Source organism: Orbicella franksi, chromosome 14, assembly GCF_964199315.1.
Source record: "Orbicella franksi chromosome 14, jaOrbFran1.1, whole genome shotgun sequence".
Lineage (NCBI taxonomy): Eukaryota > Metazoa > Cnidaria > Anthozoa > Scleractinia > Merulinidae > Orbicella > Orbicella franksi.
Window position 1 is genome coordinate 22,177,183 of NC_138158.1, and position 23,987 is coordinate 22,201,169.

At 38.9% G+C, this 23,987-nt stretch overlaps 2 protein-coding genes and 1 non-coding gene across 3 annotated transcripts; 2 read left to right on the plus strand and 1 right to left on the minus strand.

Moving 5' to 3' along the window:
* Positions 1–22: 22 nt before the first annotated feature.
* Positions 23–8,211, plus strand: LOC145468659 (pancreatic lipase-related protein 2-like). Its single transcript, XM_081452372.1, has 8 exons — positions 23–1,262; positions 4,414–4,947; positions 5,080–5,292; positions 5,756–6,028; positions 6,383–6,521; positions 6,917–7,057; positions 7,565–7,673; positions 8,123–8,211. Exons 1-7 carry the CDS (start codon positions 1,193–1,195, stop codon positions 7,662–7,664), a joined length of 1,470 nt encoding a protein of 489 aa, XP_081308498.1. The 5' UTR covers positions 23–1,192; the 3' UTR covers positions 7,665–7,673; positions 8,123–8,211.
* Positions 8,212–8,989: 778 nt separating this feature from the next.
* LOC145468658 (transient receptor potential cation channel subfamily V member 4-like) lies at positions 8,990–23,945 on the minus strand. Its single transcript, XM_081452371.1, has 14 exons — positions 23,556–23,945; positions 21,775–21,951; positions 20,683–20,966; positions 19,328–19,433; positions 18,368–18,637; positions 14,713–14,786; positions 14,037–14,219; positions 13,457–13,630; positions 12,413–12,559; positions 11,383–11,463; positions 10,775–10,955; positions 10,051–10,111; positions 9,442–9,508; positions 8,990–9,075 (listed from the first exon to the last, which is right to left on the minus strand). Exons 1-14 carry the CDS (start codon positions 23,664–23,666, stop codon positions 9,027–9,029), a joined length of 1,965 nt encoding a protein of 654 aa, XP_081308497.1. The 5' UTR covers positions 23,667–23,945; the 3' UTR covers positions 8,990–9,026.
* On the plus strand, positions 16,009–16,081 carry Trnat-ugu (transfer RNA threonine (anticodon UGU)). The gene has a single exon. It is a non-coding gene; the product is annotated as a tRNA-Thr (tRNA).
* Positions 23,946–23,987: the final 42 nt, after the last annotated feature.

Genomic DNA, 23,987 nt, shown 5'->3' on the forward strand with positions numbered 1-23,987 from the left:
ACAGCTAGTGACTGTGGCATCGGTTAGCCAGAACCGCCCTTACCCCTCCACCCCTCCAACTCCACTCCCGTGCGTTCTCGAAGACTCGTGCACTCTATTGGATTCGAGCCATGTCACATTTTTCTCGACACAGCCGAGCACCTTTTCTCTTATTTGGCCCACACTTGTTGTGAAGTTAAGGAAACTCTTGTGCAACTCTCAACTCTAGATCTGATTGTCTTTCATTGTTCGACCCAGTCTTGAAACATCGCAAAGTTACGATATTCCTGGGCGCTTCTTGAACTATCGAAAACACGAGCCAATGAATAGCACCCAGAACATTAATCTTCTACTGAAGCACTGGAAGGTAAATGTCACACCAGTCTTGATAACTATAATTAACATGAAGTACACACATCGGAGACATTTGGGAAGACCTCTTCACCCCAATCCCGGGGAAGGTACCCAACAAAGTTTTATACGGGGAGGCCTCCGCCCTGAGGTCCGAAGCGATAGGAAATGGTGTTTTTTTTTTTTTCTTTTTTTGTATACCCCCAGTAAAGCGCTTTTACCTACTCTAAAAAGTCCAACAGAAGTTTTTACAGAACTAGTCCACCAGGGAATTTAATTTCTATCCTAAAATTTGAAAACTTTCGCGGGAGGATAAGGTGGGAATGTATACGAGAGACCTCATATGCCCCACCCACCCCTCTCACCTGAAACTTTCACCCATCTTATAACTGTAAACAGGAAAGAATCGAACGCGCCACTTCTTTCACGTGCATTCACATACTGGGGCACGTGTTTACCATACTGTCTTAGCTGATTGCTGATGCCAGTTTTTTGACACATAAAAAAAGATGGCGCAACATTCAGACTCGAAAGGAACCAAGAGATAGATTTATCACGTGCACATGGCGAAAAAATGTCTTTGACCTATCGACCTTTCTATTATTTATTTACTCCACATATTTTTGAGTTATATTTTTGTTGGATGACCACTCAAGGTCATTTTAATCAACACTGTTCGTTTGTGCATGTACTGGTAAATACGTATTTTTCAATGAATTGTCCTGCTTGTCAGCCCGACCAGCCAGTCAGATAATAGCCGTATCAATTATCGGAACGTTATCTCGGCAGATCAAGGAAACAGTAATTCAGTCAGTTGTGACTCCCATGCCCACAAGGTCAACATCTCGTTTTCTCTTTCCTGATGATTTCGACATTCAAGATGATTTCTGCGTGTCTGATCTTATTTGTGTTTTCGTTTAGTACTTCACAAGGTAAGTGTTACAAATTTGAGCTGTGAATCTTTTGTACTATATATTTATGCCTACTGTTCAAAATATCTACCAAAAGCGTTGGCTTGCAAGTTCATTTCTATTAGTAAGCAATTTTCCCTATTAACGTACAAGCTGATGCCCTGCTCAGCTGGGTGGTAGATGACTAAAAAAAATATTCTACAGTCAGCACATGTGTATTCAAATTTGGGAACATATTGAATAGACCTGATCGTAAAACCTTACAAATATGAATGTACTTTTCCATGGGTGTGGCTTTCAAACGTCTTTGGAGGTAATTTCAGGCGATAGGCCTGAAACATGTTAAAGAAAAGCTCTTTGACTGGGAAAGTGTGCGTTGGTTAGGATAACAATTGATTGTGAAACCGAGACCCGATATTCGAAATAATTTTTCAATTTAACTGACATAATAGTATGGAAAAATGGCCGTGTACTTTCGACAGAATTTTAAAGAACTGTACATATCATAACACCCCGGATAAATCTTGTGCTAGAGAAATTATATTTAAGATCAATTTTTGCTCTTGAATTGTCCGACGAAAGGTACTCGGCCAGACAAGTGAAAGCTAAGAATTTCTTGAACGTTTTTGATCTTCGAAAAACGATGTAGTCTCAAAACAACCAAAGATTTTGTTTTAGCATCGAAGGAAACCAGCATCTTACGCGGCTGTAGCAACACTGTCATCTTCCGCTCGCTGTCAGACTTCCTTCGACTGTCGTCAACTTCAGTTCCTTGAACGCTGATTTGCTTCGTATTTTTTTCCGTGCCCTTACCAAAAATAGGAATTAGAAAACACTACAACTTCCTGTTATCAGGTTAATTAACCGAAGCGACCTCATACTATTTCTGTTTTGCGTACTGCTTTCCTTTACAAGAGTTATCTGAGATGAAAACATTTTTGTTTCTGGAATAATGATCATAATATTTGAACTGTACTGTCGCCGCTACAAACACATTGGTACATGTTGACATGTTACGAAATTTCTCATGGTTTATGATCCCAATTTCATAAACAGTTCAACGAGAGACTTCGACAGAAATCGAATTAGATAATCAGAGATATGGACAGCCATTGACTCAAAGACGTCTAGTGTAAAGAAAGGTAAAATAAACATGAAGATTTCAGTTTCGTCGAAATCTCCAAACCGCATTAAAGTGGGTATGTAGGGGATCTGTCTGGGGGTTGGGTCACGCGCAGCCAATCAGAGAACGCCATGACTGAGCCGCGGGTGGCGGATACTTGACTTTTTAGCAGTGTTAGTGATTTAGTAAAGGCACGAAGTTTTTTAAAACCCTTTAGTGCATTAGAATTTGTTTTCTCGGGGCCAGCTTTTTTCTGCTGACACATATGTATGATTTTATGTTGGTATAAATCTGTTTGCAGGAAATGTATTTTTTAAATCGCCCAACCTCTCCCTCAAAAATCAAAGGTTCCACCCGGCACCGCTAAAGGGACCTGCTTTTGTCAGCTATCTTCATTTGCAGACGATCTTTAATGAAATTTAACTTCCTTTAGATATAATCGAAGTACAAACTTTTCTGAAAGTTTTTTTCTTTGCTTCAAAACAAAATTCAACGTTATTTCAGCGTGTCTGCCGGGGTGTTTTTCGTTTATTGGATGTAATTGTATTCGGGGAAAAAGTAGCGCTGGGAATCGAGAATGAAGGAGAGGAGAGAAGCCTCAATTTTGCCAGACATTTGGTATGCTTCCAAACAAACATTGCTTAACGGTATTGCAACTGAAAATAATTTCTCGGGCCATTTTATAGCTTCCGCGTTGGAAATGGATTAACATTGCCAATATTGCAACCTGAAACAGTGGGGGTGTGTCTGGAGGTGGGACACGTGATACCCGCATGCGCGCACCGCACGTGCGTCGGCAACGTTGTTTTTAAGGCCGGACCTTTTTTCAGGGGAGAGGGTTGGCCAATTTTCTGCAGCATGAAGTGTTTTTCGTGAGCAATACTCATGAGCTGCGCAATAATTTTTTTTCAATCAGACACAGAAGTTCAGCTCATGGGTTAGTTGAAAGCACTTGCTTGATTTTTTTTCGCCCGTGGCTCCCCTTGCGCTATTTTTTTTTTTTTTTTTTCAGCAGTTTTTGTTGTGCAGGATTATTTTTCGGAAATTGCCAAGACCGCTTCCTCTCAAAAACATTAGTGGTCCGTCCCTTTGATCGATGTTATGAAAGATGAAGGATACATTGAAATCCTATAATACTGGAACATCAAACCGTTGTATGTTTTCACTGAAGCTGTAAAAGACAACCCTTAGCTGCGATTGCTTTAAATCTCTTGTCTGGGCAAATATAAAGGTTATTTTCTTTGGTCACACCAGTGATAATGGAGCAATTGTGGAATTAAAGCTTGCTTCATGCAGAGCACCATGAGACTATCAATTACACAGGTGTTGTGATCCTCTGCTTTTCAGTTTATTAGTAAAATGTGATTTAAGTTTAACAGAAAAATACGCAGAAACAGGTTTAAAGGTTAATACCGCTTATAAATGTTTTTTTTTTTTCAAAAAAAAAAAAAAACGAACAAATTAAGCAAGGAGTGCGATTTTTGCCAAATTTGTTCAGTATAACATCTAAAGTTAACGTATAAAATTCATCTCTTATGAACAGACAATAGAAGTCTGGCCTTTAGCTAAAACATTAATAGTTATTTGGGGCGTTCTGTTTGTCACCCTGTAATTTTTCTTTACATCCTTTTACAAAACTAGGTTGTGTGACTGCTTAATGTGTTTTTGCTTTGTTTTGTTTTGAATATCATCTTGTGACAAGATGATAAATGAGAAAGGATTTCACTATTGAAATTTGAGGCATGACGAAATTGTTGTGAAACACATAGAGTATACGTCTGTAAATATTACTACAGGCACTTTCACTGACAGTTTGAAAAATTCAGGGCCGGCACGTAACGGAAATTTTGGAACAGGAGCGAATGGCACGTAAATCGGTCTTTTAGAGTAAATTTCGATGCTACTGGATAACAATATGCAATTTTATGATAGCTTCGATGCGTGAAATTAAAAATACTGTAAAACTGGAAAAGCTCGAGAAAGTGTTGCTTATTTTCCACTATTAGCTAACTTTGTATTTTATATGTTATTGTTTTTTTCTTTTCACAGCCACGAAAGTTTGCTATGGTAAATATGGCTGCTTCTCCCACGATCCACCTTTTGACAACTCGCTGATCGCTCTTCCATCAGACCCCGTCACGATTGGCACAAAGTTTGTGCTATATACCAGAGCCAACGCCCTACAGAAAGAAGAAATCCTGGATACTGACAAGAACGCGTCAATAACAAACTCTACATTTGACCCATTACTTAGAGTAAAGTTTATTGTTCACGGTTTTACTCAGAACGGTCAGACTGCCTGGGTTAAAGAAATGGCTCTGGAACTGCTGAAAAAAGAGAAGATGAATGTGATCGTGGTGGATTGGGCACTAGGGTCCAGTGTTCTGAACCTGTACGACGTCGCGGCCGGGAACACGCGTCTTGTGGGGGCCCAAGTGGCTGATTTGATTGACGTGTTGAATAGGAAGTTTCACGTGGCGTTAAAGAGGTTTCATATCATCGGACACAGTCTAGGTGCACACGTTGCCGGTTTCGCTGGTGAAAAGCTGGTAAAAAGTGGCAAAATTATTGGACGAATTACAGGTACCACTTAAAATCCTTCCCCCCCCCCCCCCCCCTTTTTAAAAAATCAAACAGGTTTGATACATATCGTCTTTCCTTCTGCGTAGATGTTAACCAGAACTCAAATATTTGTTCTTTTTTTTACCTTAACAGGCCTAGATCCTGCGAGGCCTGGGTTTGATTTTGAACACGCGGCTGCTAGATTGGATCCAAGTGATGCAATGTTTGTTGACGTTATCCACAGTGACGTCAGGAATGGCCCCATCGATAGCTCTCTGGGACTCCAGCGGCCTTGTGGTCACGTGGATTTCTATCCCAATGGCGGGAAACACCAGCCTGGCTGCGGAACATCAGACGTGGTAGAAGGTGCCATTACTGGATTTTTAACTCGGTTACCAGGACGTTTTTATGACCTTATTCTGCGCCAGGGTTCGAGGCAGTAGATACTTATTTAACCTTTCTAGTAGAGAGGTTTTCATATCGAGTGTGATGAACCAAAACCAGTTACTGACCAATTAAACTACTCAGCGAATCTCAAACCGAAGTAAAACCAAAACCAAAACAAAAGTAATTGCCTTACTTTCGACACTCAATTGAAAACCGCTCTGCATTCCGCATCCATACCAACATTCTCATCAAAGACTTACAGTCTGCCAGCCATTCACTATCTGGCGAGAGGAGTGGGAAGAAGTCACGAAAAAATAAGCCCGCACTAACTGATGGGCCCTTGGCAAGTTAGTTTGGTGTGACTTTTCGAGTCATAAAAGAATAAGAGTTCTAGGTTTACCTTTTCGTCTCATTTTCACTATTTCCTGTAACTTTCTTTTAGGTGCTGTAGATTCCTTCTTGGACAATGCTCAAGTCTCGCTTCCATTGATATTCGCCTGCGATCACATGAAGTCAGTTGCTTATTTTACATCCTCCATCAATAGCCCATGCGCAATGAAAGCTTTCCCTTGTGACAACTGGAAGGATTTCCAAGAAGGGAAGTGTTTCTCTTGTGATGGCGCATGTCCTCTAATGGGATATAACGCTGACCAGCACCGCGCGAACAAGCGTGTTTTAGCCTTTTTGAAAACAGTGGAGGACAAGCCGTTTTGTGGTATGTAGGTTGCAAAATAATACAGGGAATGTAGATTACGTGCACCATAAGTCGAGTCCATCTGTACGTGCATGCACATATTGAAACTGACTTTTTGGCGCCAATTTTTGTAGTAAGTTGCGTCTCATCTGTTTTAAAACTATCAATTTTGTCAAGGGAAGCCTAGGGAACCTACGAGCAAAATTAAGTGATCAATTCTCATTGCAATACGTGCAGCTTAATGGAGAAATCTCTGTCCTAAAGTATCCGCCCCTGCATTTCTTTACTGATTTAGTTATTAGTGGTTACAAGTGCGCTCAAACTCATAAGTGATTACAAACTCGCTTTCGTTATTGTTTTTTTTTTTTCCTTTAGCCAGTGATAACTATTACCGCCTCACTCTGCATTCAAGAGATGGATCAGGGCTCTTCTCGTTCTTTAGCATAGTTTTAAACAACAAAATCAAAATTACACTGACTGGGAGCAAAGGACAAGTACAAACTGATGACGTCAGGTGATAAATATTTATTATTTTTCGAGACATGTCCTAGCTTAAGGAAAGTGAATGATATTTTAATCCGTATCACCATAGTTCGCCGCTTTAAATCGAGAAGAAACTTGGGAGTCACCTTGTCGCAGTGGCTTGTGGGACCATTGACTGCCAAAGAAACGAAAGACGAGAATCTTGGTGCCCAGTAACGATCCCACAAGCGACTGCGAGATGAGTGGCGAATGGAGATCAAATACCATCCGCTGTTCTGGAAAGGAGCTAGGGTCCTATTAGGGTCCTATTAATCGAGCCTAGAATAGAGAGGGAACTCATAGAAGAACATAAATTCCTAGAAATGTAACGGTGATTTTCACTCACGCCCAGTATTAAGATTCATTCTAATTATTCTTTCCTTTCAGAGATGTCAAATATGGAAAAGAAAGTTTCGTTCTATCATCTGCTCGTGATGTTGGGCAACTGCAGTCCATCAAGGTACAATTCAAAGGCTCGGGATTTTTCTTGAAGAAGGTCGTTATATACTCCAAAATAGAAAACAAGAGGTAACAACAATATTACTCAGTATATATATAATGGTTTAGTCTCTTATGTTTTAGATTTCCTAGCAACCTAGCGCCATTTGTGAATCAACCCAGTCATGTTGAATAATTGTCTTGCTAAGAGCAGTTTTCTCAAATGTCGAAAGGAAATTGGTTTTCATTACTACGCTACATGATTGGCTTAAAAAACTCGCGCCACTTTTTTATCCAATCAGAAGTAAAGCCAAATGAAACCAATCATCACTCGTTCGCTCACGTTCTCCCGCGTTTCCCGTCAGCTACATGCAATTACTCCGAGCTTTGATTGGTTCACTGGATCGTCTGCGGTCTTTGTGATTGACTAGAGTGATTACTTTGGTTTTGGTTTTACGACACTCGATTGAAAACTGCTCTTTTTGAAAGAAAATGGGCTCAATAAAATCATACAAATTGAAGGTTTTGCCTTAGATAATGCTTGCAAACTCGCAAACGTGGTTATTACCTAATGTACTCTGCTCTACCTTCTTCCAGATACACAGCGTGTTTTCAGCAGCATATGGAAAACTACTTGTTATATCTGAAGTTCGCGTCCTACACCCGGAACCTTGGAAAGGGAAAACACCATTGCTGAAACGTTAAGGTATGTTCACGTTCGTCCACGTTAACGATACTGCAGGCGACTTAACTCCCGGTGGGGGGGGGGGGGGGGGAGGGAGGAGGTATTCCCTTATATGGGCTCTATGGGTATGTGCAGCCCTAAAGGACATGGTTTTCAGCTAGTTTGGTCAGAAATAATGTCGACTTTGGTCTCAAATAGGGTATAGTTTTTCCACTCTAATCTTAAATTGGGTATATTATCTTCTTCACCATTATCGAAAAGACCATCAACAAAAGCCCCTCACAATGCCTTCACCAAGAATCTGAACTAGGGAACTAATTATAAGACAGGTCTGAAATAGGGTATTTTCCATAGCATCAAAGAAGTCAATTTAAAATTTTCAAAGTATGCAGCGCGTGTAATGAAAATGTTTTGACGAATTGGATACCTGTTATAAAAGTTTTTAATATACATTATTTAATTATTTGCAGGATAATGACCACGGCACAATCCAAAGACAACTACCTCAAGTACCAAGCGGCAACTCTTCAACAGAAAAACAAGGCAGACTGTACAATGTTACAAGTTAACTTGCTGTTTATTTTTCATAGGATACAACTTATGACTTCTGACCACTCCATATAGTTAGGGGCAAATACTTCAACACAGTCTGGTTAAAAAGCAATAAACTAAGTAGGTTTCTACATAAAAATCTGAAGGGGTGGGGGGGGGGGGGGGGGGGAGGAAATACTGCCCAGGCAAAGCTACTTAAGGTATAACAAGGAATCTTTTAAAGACACATGTCTGTACAAAATAATTCCAAGAAATAAAAATAAATAATTGCCGACTTTGTTGTTCACATGCACATATCTTTCTGTTGTTCTTCATTGCTTGTCCTTCTAGAAGACTTTCTTCTATCAAACTTCTGGGTATCTTTATGTAGTGAGATTAAGCAATACGTTCTATGCTCAACCCCAATCCTATTGTTTTGGTTACCTGTCCACTACTTGTTTTCACTACTTGTTTTCAACTAGAAAAGACATTAGCAAACGGGAGATTTTGTTGTTTGTACGACACAGAAAACGGGATGCTTTGTCTCAGCAAGTTATTATATCTCATCCCTTAAGGCATGGGATTTTGACATAAGAAATGCGGGTTTGACCGTGCAGAAAATGGGAACAACTATTGGCCGACAATTTGGACTTTTTCCAAAAAATGGCTGTTTAAAATTAAAACTGAACTGTTACAAAATTTAATCCAGACCTAAATATCCAGACTGAGAAATAAATTATTTACAACAAAACACTATTTTCCAGGTGATAAAGATGTTCAATCCATGCAAAGAATTTGATTATCTTTTTTTCTGGCAATAAAAGGCCCGTGTTCTGAAAAGTTTCAATCCGATTTTTCGGACACTTTTCGCATCACTTTCCTCATCAAGTCCCTGAAAACGAACAAAAAGAACAAATATCAAACACTCAGGATTGCACGGTGTTTAAAAAAAAATCACTTTTCCTGTAATGAGTAACCTTCAACTTACCCCAAAAAAGTACCATTCGGACCTTACACACACAAACGCTGCCATCTGCAGCTATTTAACTCTGTACGCGTTTTAAGATGAGTGCTAAATTATTACAACTTTTTTTCTATATGTTTGGCTCAATTCCCCTTGGGAGAATTTCTCGATACATTGAGCCTTTTTCACTTCAAGCGATCAGAAGCGTTATTCTTATGACTCTCCTTCTTGACCGTCCCGTAGTATAGTAAAGAGAATTTCAGATCTGATCAATGCAGAGGATGAATGATGTACCTGATGAGTGTCAGTTTGTCCTCCATTGATTCCCACGGATTCCTCTCTTCACTGTACTCCAGCATCTCTGAATAACAAAGCATAAAATAAAATACAAATGATCTCGAGTGAATCAACCAATCGATCAATATAGCGATTGATCGATCGATTAAACATTCAACCAATCGATGTATCGATAATCTATTTATTTCACCACACAATATAAGAAACCAAGAAACGAAATATTTAAAAACAGTAAACTTGAAAACTAGGAAGTATTAAGAAAGCCTCAAGTAAAACCATGGCTTATAAACTATTGTTTAGTTAAACCATATACTTTACAACTTGTTTAACATGTTGGTGTGAACTGAGTATTAAACATTGAAACACAGCCAGGTCATAGGAAAACAAAACAATAACGTTTGATCTTAATACAATACTCGATAATCGAAAAAACGCACTGGAAAAGAGGATGACAAACGATATAGAGGTTGGAATTAGCCTGCAAAATGGAAAAACTTATAAACGTCTGAGGCTCCTGGTTTTAAGCTTGGCTTGGACGTTTTTTTTTTACTCTTTTCATCCTCATCAATGGCTGGTGAAGACAATTAGACAACAAACACAACCCACCTTTGGCCAGTTCTGTTTCGCTGACTCTATCGCCCACTTTGTAGTATTTGACTCTTAAATTCTGAAAGATATGTCAGAGCGCTCCATTACTGATAACCCCATACAAAGATAACACAACTGCCCGTAACGCAATCTTGATAAAGAGTAACAATCACAGGCCAATCAAACAGGCTTGCGAAGCTCGAGCACATCATGTTGAACAATAAGAATTCTACAATCACTTTTGTAACAGTTTTACCCAAATATGCCCGCCAACATACACTGCACTCAAAAAACGTTTTCTGCTTACTTACTCTTAGAAAATGCGCTACGTTCTACTAAATTTTGGACCACCAAGGAAACTAATTAAAATGATTTTTTGCAGTGAATGGGGGCAGCGCTGCCCTGCAACTAGCCTGCAGTACAGGCGGATTAGCGGGCTCTAGCGCGATACACGAGCGCGCGCGCGAAGCGTGAGAACGAGCGCGAGAAGCGTGAGAAGCGTGAGAACGAGCGCCTCGCGCTTCGCGCGCGCTCGTGTACCGCGCTATAGCCCGCTAATCCGCCTGTTCTACAGGCTACCCCGCAACCGCCGAGAGGCCCACAGGGGGATGGTGAGAGGGGTAGAAATATTTCTAGTACAGAAACTGGAGATAAGCGCCGGTCTTATGGGCCACTAGGTTCGTATGCAGACTATATCGACTAGTTTGAAAATATATAAAAAATACGTGATAACAACACTTACGAATCTAGCGAATCTGCTGTGTTCCAGGCGCGTGACAATCCGCATTCGATCAATAGCGTACTGTAGCTTTGCGTTACTCTTGGCTTCACTGTACGTGTAGCTCAGCTGAGCGATCAGAACATTAAGAAGAATAACTATAACCATTGCCATGTAGGCTAAGAGAATCAGGATAGCCAGCCAGCTAACAGGAAACAAAGGAAAGAAAAACATTCAGCAAATTACAAAATAATCGACAGAGACATGTTTAAGTTAGATATGACAAAACGGATAAAAAGAAAAGCCGCAAGAAAAGCAGATTTACTCGCTACTTTCACTAACAAATATCTTATATTTTGCAACAAAACTTTCAATCGTGGAAATCTTAATTCACCGAATTAAATCAGTAAAGTTTTTTGTTTTGTTTTCTGCGAGTTATATTTTTTCGAGAGTGATTTTACTCTTTTTTCAGTCCTACCCCCTGGCTCGTTCACCTACCTCTTCCCCCCCCCCCCCCCCCTTGGGCTTGTAAAATCTTGCGATCTCGACAAATTGAAGACAAAATAGAGGAGTGGGTCTGCGGACAGACTAAATCGGGTTGGAGACATACAGAAGCAGAGAAAGTTGTTTACCTGAACTTTGAATAATCTTCCTCAGCAGGTTGTTGTTCAACGAGAGCTCTGACGGCAGCTAACATTAACCACGCGTAATTACTGCAAATAAAGAGAGAATAAAACATAATAGACTATTTTACAGTTGTCTGCTCAGTGACCCGGCTTTTGAATGGCAGCGAGGCTGCAGTGACCTTGTTTTGATGAAGACCTCACTGCTTCTGTGGTGTAAATCAAGTTGTTCTTGTGCTAACTAGTTTGTATTTAAATGAGAAAAGCAGAGAGGTCTGTATCAAAGCAAGGTCACCTCCAACCTCGTTTGCATTCATAGGCCAGGCAACTAAGCACACAGCTATAAAATGGCCTATACTGGCAAATTCATTTGTGCGACCAAAATGTGACCAACTGAATGTACGTTTTTATCGGGCTACGTTGGGCAAGGGTCGATTAGACTAAAGGAAAGAGTCTTGTAAAGAGTTCTCTAGAGCTCTCTCCCACAATCAGTCAAAATAGCCGGAGGAACATGAGTCAGAGTTGTATTAAAAAAAAACGAAACAACCAAAAAAAAACAAGCACAGAATCTCGTTTAATGCCATAAAAATTTTGGGCATATTTAAAGACAGTGAGAAGAAAGTCAATGAACGTGTAAAACGCTGACAGTTTAATAAAGTAATAATTTTAACTCGTCAACTCTCCAGCAACAATTCTTGTTTTTGTTTTATTCAGCCCGGTCTGAAAACAAACTAAATTATTTTGAAAAAAATATTTCAAATGATAGAAAATACAAAAAATCACGAACACCAGAGAGAAACAAAACAATAACGAAGGTCTAAATTGAGCGAGATAGAGAAGGATTTTCACTTCGTTTTACTTGATTCAAGTCTGACCGCTGGAAAGCAAGCTCAACAGTTTAGTTGATACGACAATGTGGTCGATAAAACTACCAGACTTCATATCATGAAGAGCATTTTAAAGTACAAAGGGCATCACTGGTATAAGATGGACAAGACTGCGAGAAGTAGCGAGAACTTTAACAAGGAGAAACTCTTACGTGAATAAGTCTTGTGAGCCAGTAGCCTTCAGCGCCATAAACATGGCGCCACAGAATCCAATAAAGACGACAAGAAACACCACACTAAAGCGAGTCACGTCCCGGTAGATGATCTTGGCCAGAGTCTTGGTGTACAGACCTGTCGTTCTAAGGGTAAAATATGAAAAAAAAAAAAAAAAAACTAAATGATTAAGTACAAATATGTCCGTACACAGACCGGCCAAAGCAAATAATTATTTTTTCCTTTCTCTTTCAGATCACTTTTATAATTGTTGACCTTTTCACACACACATCGCGCGCGCGTTACCATGACCGTGGTCAGAGATAGGAAAATCCGTACTGCGCTAAAAACCAATCAAATTGCAGGATTCGTTACCGTGCCGCCTTTTTGAAAAAAAAAAAAAATGTTAAGTATCAAATAGTTACGTCATTACACATTTTCGCGACAACTTAATTTCGCATTTAGCGACACTCCATTTTCGCCGCTTCGTTTTTTGAAACGTTTTTTTTTTCAAGTTATATATTCAGCTTTCTGTTTTCGCCACACTCGATTTTTACAATTTTGAAAAAATCGCGAAAAACGTAACAGTTCGATGTCGCGAAAATTTATTGTGACATGTGTTAAGTAGTTCTAAACAAACATTTATGCAGAGCAAACTAATACCTAAAATGCTAAAGAACGTCCACATGAGTTTTACAGGGTTATTCTATTTTTGAAAGTCGAAAATATTTCCGCAAAAGACAACAAAGTACACTGGAAGGCGGAAGCCGGAGCGTTATCCATTTATACACTCGGGTGGAGAGAGGCACTGTGAGAGCAAAAAGTCTTACTCAGTCAAAAAAACAGCGAAGTGACTCCCGTCAGGGCTCGAACCCAGACCGCTCGATCCAAATTCCAGGGCGATAGCAGTCAGGTCTCTCAAGCAAGCCATTGTACGGCACGATAAAGTTTCCGTTTACAGACGATTCCATTGGCGCCAACACTGCAGTTTCGTTAATCTCCATCACAAACTTCCCTACAACTTTACTTAACAAGCATAATACCTGGTGACGCAGGAAAACTTGAAGAGCCGTAAGAAATTGAACAAGTAGCCGAGCCCGGCAACACTCCATTGATATTTAACCCCAGAAAACCGTAGAGGAATAACGAGAAATGTCAAGATAAGTCCCAGCCAATCAAAGTAGTTGTAGGGGTCTTTGAAATACGTTCTCTGTTCCCTGAAAAGAAAAGACACTACTATTTTACCAAGCGCTATTCTTTAAGCACCTTAAAATCAAAGGAGCTCTGTAACGGTATTTTAAATTTTGGCCGCGTACAGAATTTCGTTTAAATTAAAGGAAATAGGACAATAGAAGTTTAATGACTTAAAGATAGAAAAACACCAAAGAGATAACAATAAACCATAAAGGAACAAGGATGGTTAAGGATGGAGGTGATTGACAACGATTACAATCGACGAACTTGAAAAATTGAGGCTAAACTTTTCAAGACCTTCTCCTTTCCCCCTGCTAATCGGAAAAACACTCACCTAAAACGGCTCTTAAATAAAAAAAAACCAAGCGCTTGTAATAGGAACTGTACGGCAGGGGTTTAGAAAACAACCATAATGAGCTCCACACTTACCGCTCCGCTTCATTGACTTCCTCAAAAAAGTAAAACATGAGAAAGATAATGGTGACAATTTCACAGAACAACCGCAGACCATCCGCTTTACCATTGTACTGGGTTGGGTCTTCAACAGTCGAGCCATAGATGAGTGCGTATGATAACAGCGTTAGGAACAAAACATAAAATGACGCTTGGACACTGCAAGTAACAACACGAAGATAATGTTTAGCCTGGTAGACCCTCAAAGGAGAAGCAGGGTGTCATGTATGGGTAAGAGATTCCGGCGATAGGTAGAAGTTGTGCCACACAAGTGTAAAAAATGTTTCTGATGGTGGGCATACGCTGAAAATGATTTACGCAATATTGCAGAGGTAGACAGCAATTCTGACTTCTGTAGCTTTGCGCGCAAGGTAACGTGGCGTTTGTGGCCATCACGCGCAGGCGCTATCAGCATAATGGAACAAAGCATCGAAGACGTACATTTTGTCGCCTAAACAAGACTGTTATATACAGTTATGATTGAGACTCTTTCACCGCCTGTAATCACGTACATAAAAATTTCACCGAGTCTCGCTTGAAAGCGGGTCAACTTGGAAACCAGAAAACACTAATACGAGTATTACAAGGGAAATATCAGTTGAACAGAAATAAGGCATTGATTAGCTACATAGACAGTAAACCTAATTATTACCAAAACCACCAATGACCAAATTTTTTCCACTTTCTGGTAACCAACATACGTACTACAGGGTGCTGAATGGCCTCCTATGCAAGACAGAAACACAAATGTTAAGCCTGGCTCAGTAATATAGGGGATATCTAGCAGAGGTTAACTTTTATATCTATTTCTACCGTACGTTTTGGTACGCTTTAGTCTGTTCAAAGATGTTTACTTTTTGCTACGGGTTATTTTTCTTCAAGCGCGCGCCCCACCTCCTTGCGTTTTGGCTCGTTCATATCCCACGCGCCGGGTTAATATTTTGCTATTTTGCGATCTCGACGAATTCAAGACAAAATAGATGGTCTGTATGTGGACAGACTAGGTACGCTACGGCGGCATATCAGGTGAGTTCGGTCAGCCCACAGTCCGTATTTTGCCGAGACTGCCAAAATACCCATGGCGAGACTTGATGCATGAATCTAATATGCCCGCCCAAGTCAACCAAACACGCACGACTAAAGTCTGTGTCAAGCCTACTGGTCCACACAGCCGGAGCTTAATGTCCGGTTTCTGTAGCATTAAAATTCGGCCATAAATCCCGGCGTCTCCATCTCAGGTCAGTGACTTGACATTGCTGGATATAAGTACAATAGATCAGGTAAGGTAATGCCATGGACAAATCACATTAATTTCGACCTGCATAATTTAGAGTTTTATTGAAAGCATTACCAACATTACCTAAGAACACTGAGAACCGTTTGCTAAAAATACTCCATGAAAACTCGACAAAGCTGCAGTGTGAAATTTGGAGGACGTTTTTTTATTATTATTTCTCGCAACAATTAACGTCTTTGATTGACATGTACGATTCACTTCTCAAACTTTAAAATTGGGACACTGATAATAATTTGGTACATGTATCATGTGTTGATTCTCTTTCAGAAAGCCAGTTAGTTCGTCTATAGGAGAGACAAAAAGTAGTTATCAAGTAATTTGTGTATGCTTGTGTGCTTTCCTGATTATATACGAAGACCAGTCCTACTTTTCCGCCATTTCAAAAAGAGGACAAACATGATGTGAAATTGAGCGTTGGTATCAGAATCTGATGTGAGATAATTTCCGTAAAAATATTCTCTCTGAAGCATTCACGTACGGGGATTTTCGCACAAAACAAATACAACATCACTCTTTTCAAAATCTAGTTCACCAGTCGCTATGGTTTGGAAAGTGACTTGTCAAATATGGTCGTTTCCTAACAACAATCTTGGCAAGATTGGCACGAAACAAGTGTATTTTAACCGAAATGAAAAGACTCTTTCCAAGTTAGCCTTCGTAGCTCAGTGGTTAGAGCACTGGTCTTGTAAACCAGGGGTCAAGAGTTCGAATCTCTTCGGGGGCTACAGGATATACCATGGTTTTTTTTTCCCCTCACTTTTTTTGTTTCATTTTTACAGGATCTTGCTGTACAGCATTACGGTCCCCTAAACTAAGCTAAAATGAAATCTCTACAAAAAATTCAACTTTCAGTGGTCCTCTTATAGTTCTTACCGTCTTGGGATACTACTCGCTTTTGTTTTCTGTAAATGACAGATAACTCCGCTGTGCCTCGTTGAATATTCGCTCACAGAAAGACGAGAGTAAGTAGTGTTATGCATCGTTAAATTTATATCTATCACCGTTTTCATCAAAATGTAGTTTTTTCCAGTTTCATTCCATCAGTCGATTTTTCGTGTACAGTAACATCCAGCTTTCTCGACCTCTTAAAGGAACTACGTCACGGTTTGTGCATCTTGAAAAGTTTAGCCTAAATTTTTCAAGTTCGTCTGTTGTAATTCGTGTTAATCGTCTCCATCATTAACCATCCTTGTTCTTTCATGGTTTATTATTATCTCTTTGATGTTTTTCTATCTTAGTAAAGCAAGATGTTCAGGTTTCCTTCAATTTAAAGGTATTTTTTTTACCATGACCGAGCTCCTTTAGTGAGTCAGATACAAAAATAGTTCGAGGTGGCGTGGGTTCGAGTTAGCCGATAGTACATTACTGAAAAGGAATATTCAGGGGAAAATAAAATAAGTTCAAGACGGCTGGGAATTCAAGACAATACAGTTTGAGATATACTGAACACGGTTCAACTGTACAAAAATCGAACCTAAAGCAGTTGACCTACACCTCTTTAAAACCTCTATTTTCATTCGTTCTTGTTAATCCGCATCTCTTTTGTTCTTAGAGCAAGGGGCAGTGTTTGTGTTGTTTACCTATTGTTTCGTTGGGCCAATAAAGAACCTTGTACACGGTGTAGGTCGCCCCAACCAAAACGCTGATATTTTGGCTACAGGAGTAAACCATATTTAAAAACTTGATCGTCTAAAGGAAATCTCATAATTAATTAGACAAAGTAATAAACTAACTCGTAATTCTTGTGATTCTGTGATAGCGTTATTTGACACAAAATAACATAACCAAAACGTACACAAACTTTATTCCACGTTCATCATATAATATAACCTTTTCTTTTCATAAAAAAAATTTCCTGGCTAAAAAATTAAATACAATTTCTTTTCTATAGACAAGCCATTTACAGCTGGTGTATCATTTAGTCATGGTACACAGCACAACTTTACTTAACAATATCATCGGTACGGTGTTGTTATATTTATAAAAGCTCTTGCATTGACAGCACATACTGCAACTATTTCAATGAGAAACAAAAATTTGTGGTTATTCCTTTGACCAGCAGCACAGCATTGTCCATGTCCTTCATTGCAGGCTCTCTATCCATGTTTATTCTTTGCTGTCTCTTGAAATCTTCCTTTAATGTTGCTAAGAAAACGTTGAAAGGTCGTTCCCTAGGAGCCACACATAGTCACACACAATTCAAGATGGCTGTCAACTATTCTCTGATTTGAACTAAAATTGTTCTTCCTGGTCTTAATATTTTCTTTTTATTACCAGCTGGAAGAATGTGGCTATATATCATGAAAGATAGCTGGCATTCAGTTTTTGGGAAGAAAATGAAACATTGCGAGCTTTCAGAAATGAAAGGGAACAGCGCAACATTTTTTCTCAAGTGTGTGTTGGGAGGGGGGGGGGGGGGGCTCCCATATGTCCACATGTATGCAAAAGGGGTGACATGGACGGTCATTTGAAATTCGAAAGGTGTAGCTCAAACTAAATCATTACTGTGAAACTCAGAAAACCATGAACACTTTGATTACGATTCTGACAGGTCAATAATTGTATACTGATGAATCACACTTAAGTTCAGGGTACGAGAGGAAAACTGAAAACCTCAAATTAAGTATTGAATTTGTTGCTGTTTCCCGTTTAGTTTCCTCAAGCCTACACTGTAATTGGCTCTTTCAATTCCTTGCTACACAATAACATTCCGTACTAAGCATTTCTCTTGTTCACGGTTTTCTGAGTTTCATAGAAAAAGGTACAATCATTCATGTACTAAGGAAAGGGGAGAGGGGACCAACAGTGTAAAAAATTCCCTCCCAATATGTACACTATATACATACATGTAAATATAGTAAATAAAGGAGCAATCACTTAATGAGCAAAATGTCAAACAGTCAAACACTTTACTTGCCTGCTGGATCACGCTTGTAACAATGATACATGTAAGAAGTCAAATATGGCAACAGTTCATTACTTTTTTTAAAGCTGCTCACATTAAAGTTACCTTATCATCACTCTCAGCGATACACCGAAGACACGACATGGACTTTGGATTGAACAATTCATTCAAGGTTCTTTCATCGATCTTTGGCTCTCTCCCTTGATCATCGGCATCCAGCACATGATAGAAGAAATCGTAGTTCATTGGATCATCCGGTACACTGCTCCAAGCGCGCTCAATGCGATCACTGTTTTCTCCCAGTTCTTTCGTCTTCTCTGGCAGGTAAGGCCAATGAGGGTTAACCAGACGGTCTAACACTGCAACCACTGTTTTCTTGGGGAGAGAAAATGAGGTTGATTGCAATGTATGTAATAATGTTGTTGTATGATGTCACTAATCTTGTATAATTTATTTGTTCTTGTCAATAGAGCGGTTTTCAATTAAGTGCCATGGACCCAAAACCACTGTAACCACTCTAGCCAATCACACAGACACAGACCATCCAGTGAACTGATCAAACCTTGGTATAATTACACGTTGCAGATGCAAAGCACAGGAAATTACATGTGAATGAATACAATTTGTTTTGGTTTTGCTTTTCATCATAGACGAAGAAGTGGCGTGAGTTTTTTTCAGTTAACTGTGAAGTGTAGTTGATACACAACCAATTACTTTTCAACACTAAAATGAAAACCGCTCTGAACAACAGTAATCATTGACATCAAATGGTTGACGCTGGAAAATATCTGGCATGCCTTTATTCTGGCAAGTATCATGCTCACTGGGGTTACTTAATATACACAGTTACCATAGATGGTATACATGTAAACTGTACTTAATTTGAAGTAAGTAAGTAAGTAACCTTTATTTAAACACGATAAGTAATTAAGCTTGCAGCTTGTGGGGTCGTGAGTAGATAAACAATAAAGAATAATTAGAAAATAAGAATTAAAAAATTTACAATGTAAAATCTAATCTAGTTTTGAACTTCCTTGTTTATTTGTTTGGTTACAAATATCTTACCTTCATATCCAGTTTGTTTGTTACTGGATTTCTATGAGTAATGAATTCCCCAAATCTAAACTTGGCTTTCTTCAACTCATCATTGTACAGAAACAGCTCATGGACCCTACAGCAGAAAACAATTAAGCTTTGAATCACAACAAATAGAAATCATGCCATGCAATGTCTCAGGTCGGATCTGTATATGTAATACCACAACAACGGCAATGAAGCACCTGTGCCAACTCTCCCAGATTATCAAGGAGTACATGTATACCGGATACAGACTGAATCTCCAGGTAACCCGTATGGGTCAAAAAATTGCCTGGATAATACAATGGAAAACCCATAAAATACATATTCAGACTAATTTTGGGTGAATTTTGGCATTTAATTTTTTTATGTTTGACACACCTTCCCAGCTGAATTTGCTGTGCTCTACTTTAAATAACTGTTTTTTTAGGGCCAACAAGTTAATTAGATTACAGTAGGAGTTAATCAATCAATATTTCTTAGTTTTATACATTATACAGTTGGACTGGCCCGTGGATAGCTGGTGCTTTAAGTCTAGGCGGACCAGTCCATCAAAATTTAGTTACCAAATATGTTTTTTTATTAATACATAGGAAAAAAGAAAGTTAGGAAAAAGTGAGTAAAATAAAAAGGTGGGAAAAGAATGAGAAAAGAAGTGAGGGGTTATCAGATTTATTAGATATTTTTTTTTAGTGTGGGTGCTTAATGACATTCAATAAAAAAAAAATAAAAAAAGGGAAACAATGCATAATTGTATCTTAAACAAAATTTCATCCTGGTTAGTGTAAATACAAGTTTATGGGAAGAAGAAGATGTAAAAGATGTGGACTTGTGAATGAAGAAGATTGAAATAGAACACCCAAATTAAAGCCATGTTCAGCCATTCATGTACTAGGTCTTTTCATTCTATGTACGTACATAATACATTTGGGATTTTATACCTACAATAAATTTATAAAATAAAATATAAATTAACTTTTTTTAACAAGGGTAACACACAACAGTCTTACGACTGACAAACCCGTGGCCCTCGAATTCCCGATCGAATTGGAATTTAGAAATGTTGATTTTTGTGGAGGGAGGAAAACCAGAGAACCCTGAGAAAAACCCTCAGAGCAAGGACGAGAACCAACATCAAACTCAACCCACTTATGACACTGGGTCCAGGATTTGAACCCGGGCCTACATATGAAAAGTCAAAAAATATCAGTTCTCCCTCCTCCTAACCCCAAAAAAGCAAATCCCCCAGAGTATTTCAAAAAGGTGTATAATTTAAACATTCTTGCACCTTCTTCCAAACTTTAACTCTGAAATACAAAGTAGCCTCTGTGGCTTGTACCCACCAGTCATGTTTCATCTGTGATATGAGATATGCTGCTGTTTCATCCTTATAGCACATCAGAGCCTTTTCAACCGGCAAATACCCCCGTTCATAATCACCAACTACTTCTGTCTCCAGGTATACAAGTGTGGGATACTTTTCCACTAGCAATTTTGTCACATGGAGGAAATTTTGCTCAGCTGCCAGGTGAAGCAGTGTTGGGCGAGAGGGATTTTCTTCAACACGGAAGTATTTGTACTCTTCATCGGTGTCCTTTTCTAAGATGATTTCTGTGAAACGACTTATCTGTAAATGAAATGAAACACAGTATAATTTTTCTGATGTATTAGAACTAAAAATATACTTGTAATCATGAAATGATAACATATTTCAGGATAAAAACTAGAGATAAAACTGATGTATCGACCTCCCTGAGATTATCAGGTTAAAATGTTGTGTTTTATATGTAGTTTTTATAACTAATTTTTATCGCAGAAAAAATGCTTAGTAGAAATTATCATAATATATAAGATAGTAAATTTTATGTTTCCACAATTGCTAAAGATTGCTGAAGATTTCAAACTATATATGACAGCAACCACCAAGGACTGGAACTGGTAGGGATACAGTCCTACTACTTTTTTCTTCAGTTTATTTTTTGGGCTCCAGATGCGTGATGTTGATAATGTTTGAAATTGACCACTTGAAACCAGCAAAACAGCAGAACAGAGACCTCTTATGCTTGTTTGTCTTCTTGCCCAGATTTTCTAGCTCTACCACTTTAAAATGGTCTAGCTCCACGACCCCTGCATGATCTAGTTTATATGTACCCTTTGAAACTAAAGACGTTAATTTTCAGCTTAATATCTCAGACACCAAGTCAATTTAATACACATGCAAACCTACAGTTCTAGCAACTACAAAATTCCAAAATGAATACAAACCCAATGCAAATTTTTCTACACTACCTCAGGAGCTCAATGACAAGGTTTCAAGCCTCCTAATTATTGCCCGTATTCTTGAAAGTAATGGGCCTTATATATTGCTCCATATAAAAACATTACACTGTATATGGAGTGTTTATATACTGGAGGCATACATTAACCAGACATACCAGATACTCTAAACTCGCCACCATCTCTGGCTTATCTTTGTACTTCTCACTGGCTGGCCAATCACGTATTATCACAAGAAGGCTGTCTTGCCCATATTTTGCCATCAGTCTGTCAGTCCGCACTTCATCCATGGCTCTGTTCCATGATATGTCACTGGAACTAAACTTTTCTTGTACCTTTAAGTGGCCAAACCGATCAATATGATTTTAAAAAGTCACTTATATGGGATTATGGTATCAAAAGAGCTCTCAAGTCTCATGCATTGAGTGTGAGACTCGCGCAAACAAATTCAATCTTGCGCTCTCACGCAGCCTGAAACTATTATTTCTCACGCATTTAAGATTCCTTGCTGCTTTAGCGAAGTTCCTTCATAATAAACTATCTTTTATGATATAGTTTAATCTTTGTGGGGTTTGTACTTGCTTGGAACACTTTATTCTTGTGCAGAACCAGCGTTTCTCTGATCAGTGGGTAGATGTACAGTAAGTCAGAATGTTAAGAAAGAGTTGATATTGGTCCAATAAAAAGATAATTCTGGGATCTAAACAGTTGCTTTTAAAGCACCACATTTCTGCTCAGAATGAAGGGAAATGCATCCTAGCTACTTCCATTTTCTAAAATTTCATGGGGAAGCATGCCCCCAGAACCCCCTAGCCGGGTGACGCCTGCGGTGTCACAAACAACAGCTACGCCGTCAAAGATCTCACTCTTTGCCAACAAATCAACTTGAGAGCTCTGTATCAATACCATGTTTTACAATAACTGCAGAAAATTGTGTGCACTTACTGGCTAAGTTTCATAGCCAATAAGGGGACAGACACACAAATTTATAATCTATGCCTTTTTGTTATCAATATTGTAAAAAAAAAATTGACATCAGTTTTTTCATGCATCTGTCCTGTTATTGACAATGATTTTGCTGTAACATTGTCAAAGTAGTCTGCAGATCCACTCAGCTATCCCCTCGTGTATCGATGGCTACTTTGACAAAGTTATGACAAAATCATTGTCAGTAACAGGACAGATTCGTGAAAAACTGACATCAGTTTGTTAATTCATGAAGAAAACTATAACCTATGAATACATGTAAGGCTAATATATTTTGCCTTGGCCTTTTTCAGGCAAGGCCTGGTGTGCCCTTGTTCAGGTTTCTGTACGTGTATGAATAACCCCCACCCCCTCCCCCATAGCTCCAAGACATAGCCTGCATTTGCTGGCTACTCTAATTTGCCTGGTTCAACATTTTACAACAAACTTAAAATATCCATGGCAGAAGTCGAGGTGGTTAGTTTGTATCGAAGCAGTGTATTGATCGTTTCTATGTAAGCTTATATTCAAAAGAAGAATGTTCAAGACTCAGTAATCTTGCTATTCTTCAAGCAAATCTTGGAAATAAAACTAAATATCAAACTAAATCGAGATAAATAATTGAGTACGGGAACTACAGAATATATCTGAATAATGTCAAACCTGCTGCGTAAAATTAGGTTTATCTTGAAATAGTCAGAAAGAATGTGATGGGCAGATTGACTCAAAATGAACTCGATTTGTAAACATAAAGAAAATGTTAAGATTGAAAATTCAACACACTCAATCGTTAAAATATTAACTTTGGCGTTTCTAAAAATTACTTCTTAAAGTTTAGCATGAAATACAAAGGAAAGGGTGATAAAAATATCGAGGAAAACGATTGAAAAGTCACATTTTGAGAATCAAAACAACCTACAAAACAGCACAAAAGCGCGCTGATCGAAGAGGTTTATAACAACAAACACCTCACCTTTAACCAGAATTCCTCGTTAAAAGGTTCTTCCAAATCATGCTCTCGCTCTTCTCTGGATTTCTTTTCTTCCATTTGGACGGTTGTATACTGTTTATCTGTTTTCCCCATGCTGGGTTCAGCTGAATTTTATAGCAAAGCGACGGAATTCAATCGACCATCACGCATTCTCCACCCAGTATCACACGGTGCACGCTTGATCGAGCTTTCTCTTTGTGATTGGTTAGAATGACGGTAACCGGAAGCCAGATCAACTTCCGGTAACAAGGCGTTTGATTACCCAATAAGGTCCAATAAGGAAGATATCACAGTAATCGGATAAAACCAGCTAAAACCAACTTGCAGACGCATTTTCATGACCAAATAAGTGAAAATGCCATAGAAGACAGCTAAAAATAACACCCTTTAAAAACCGCTAAAGAGAGCTAAAAT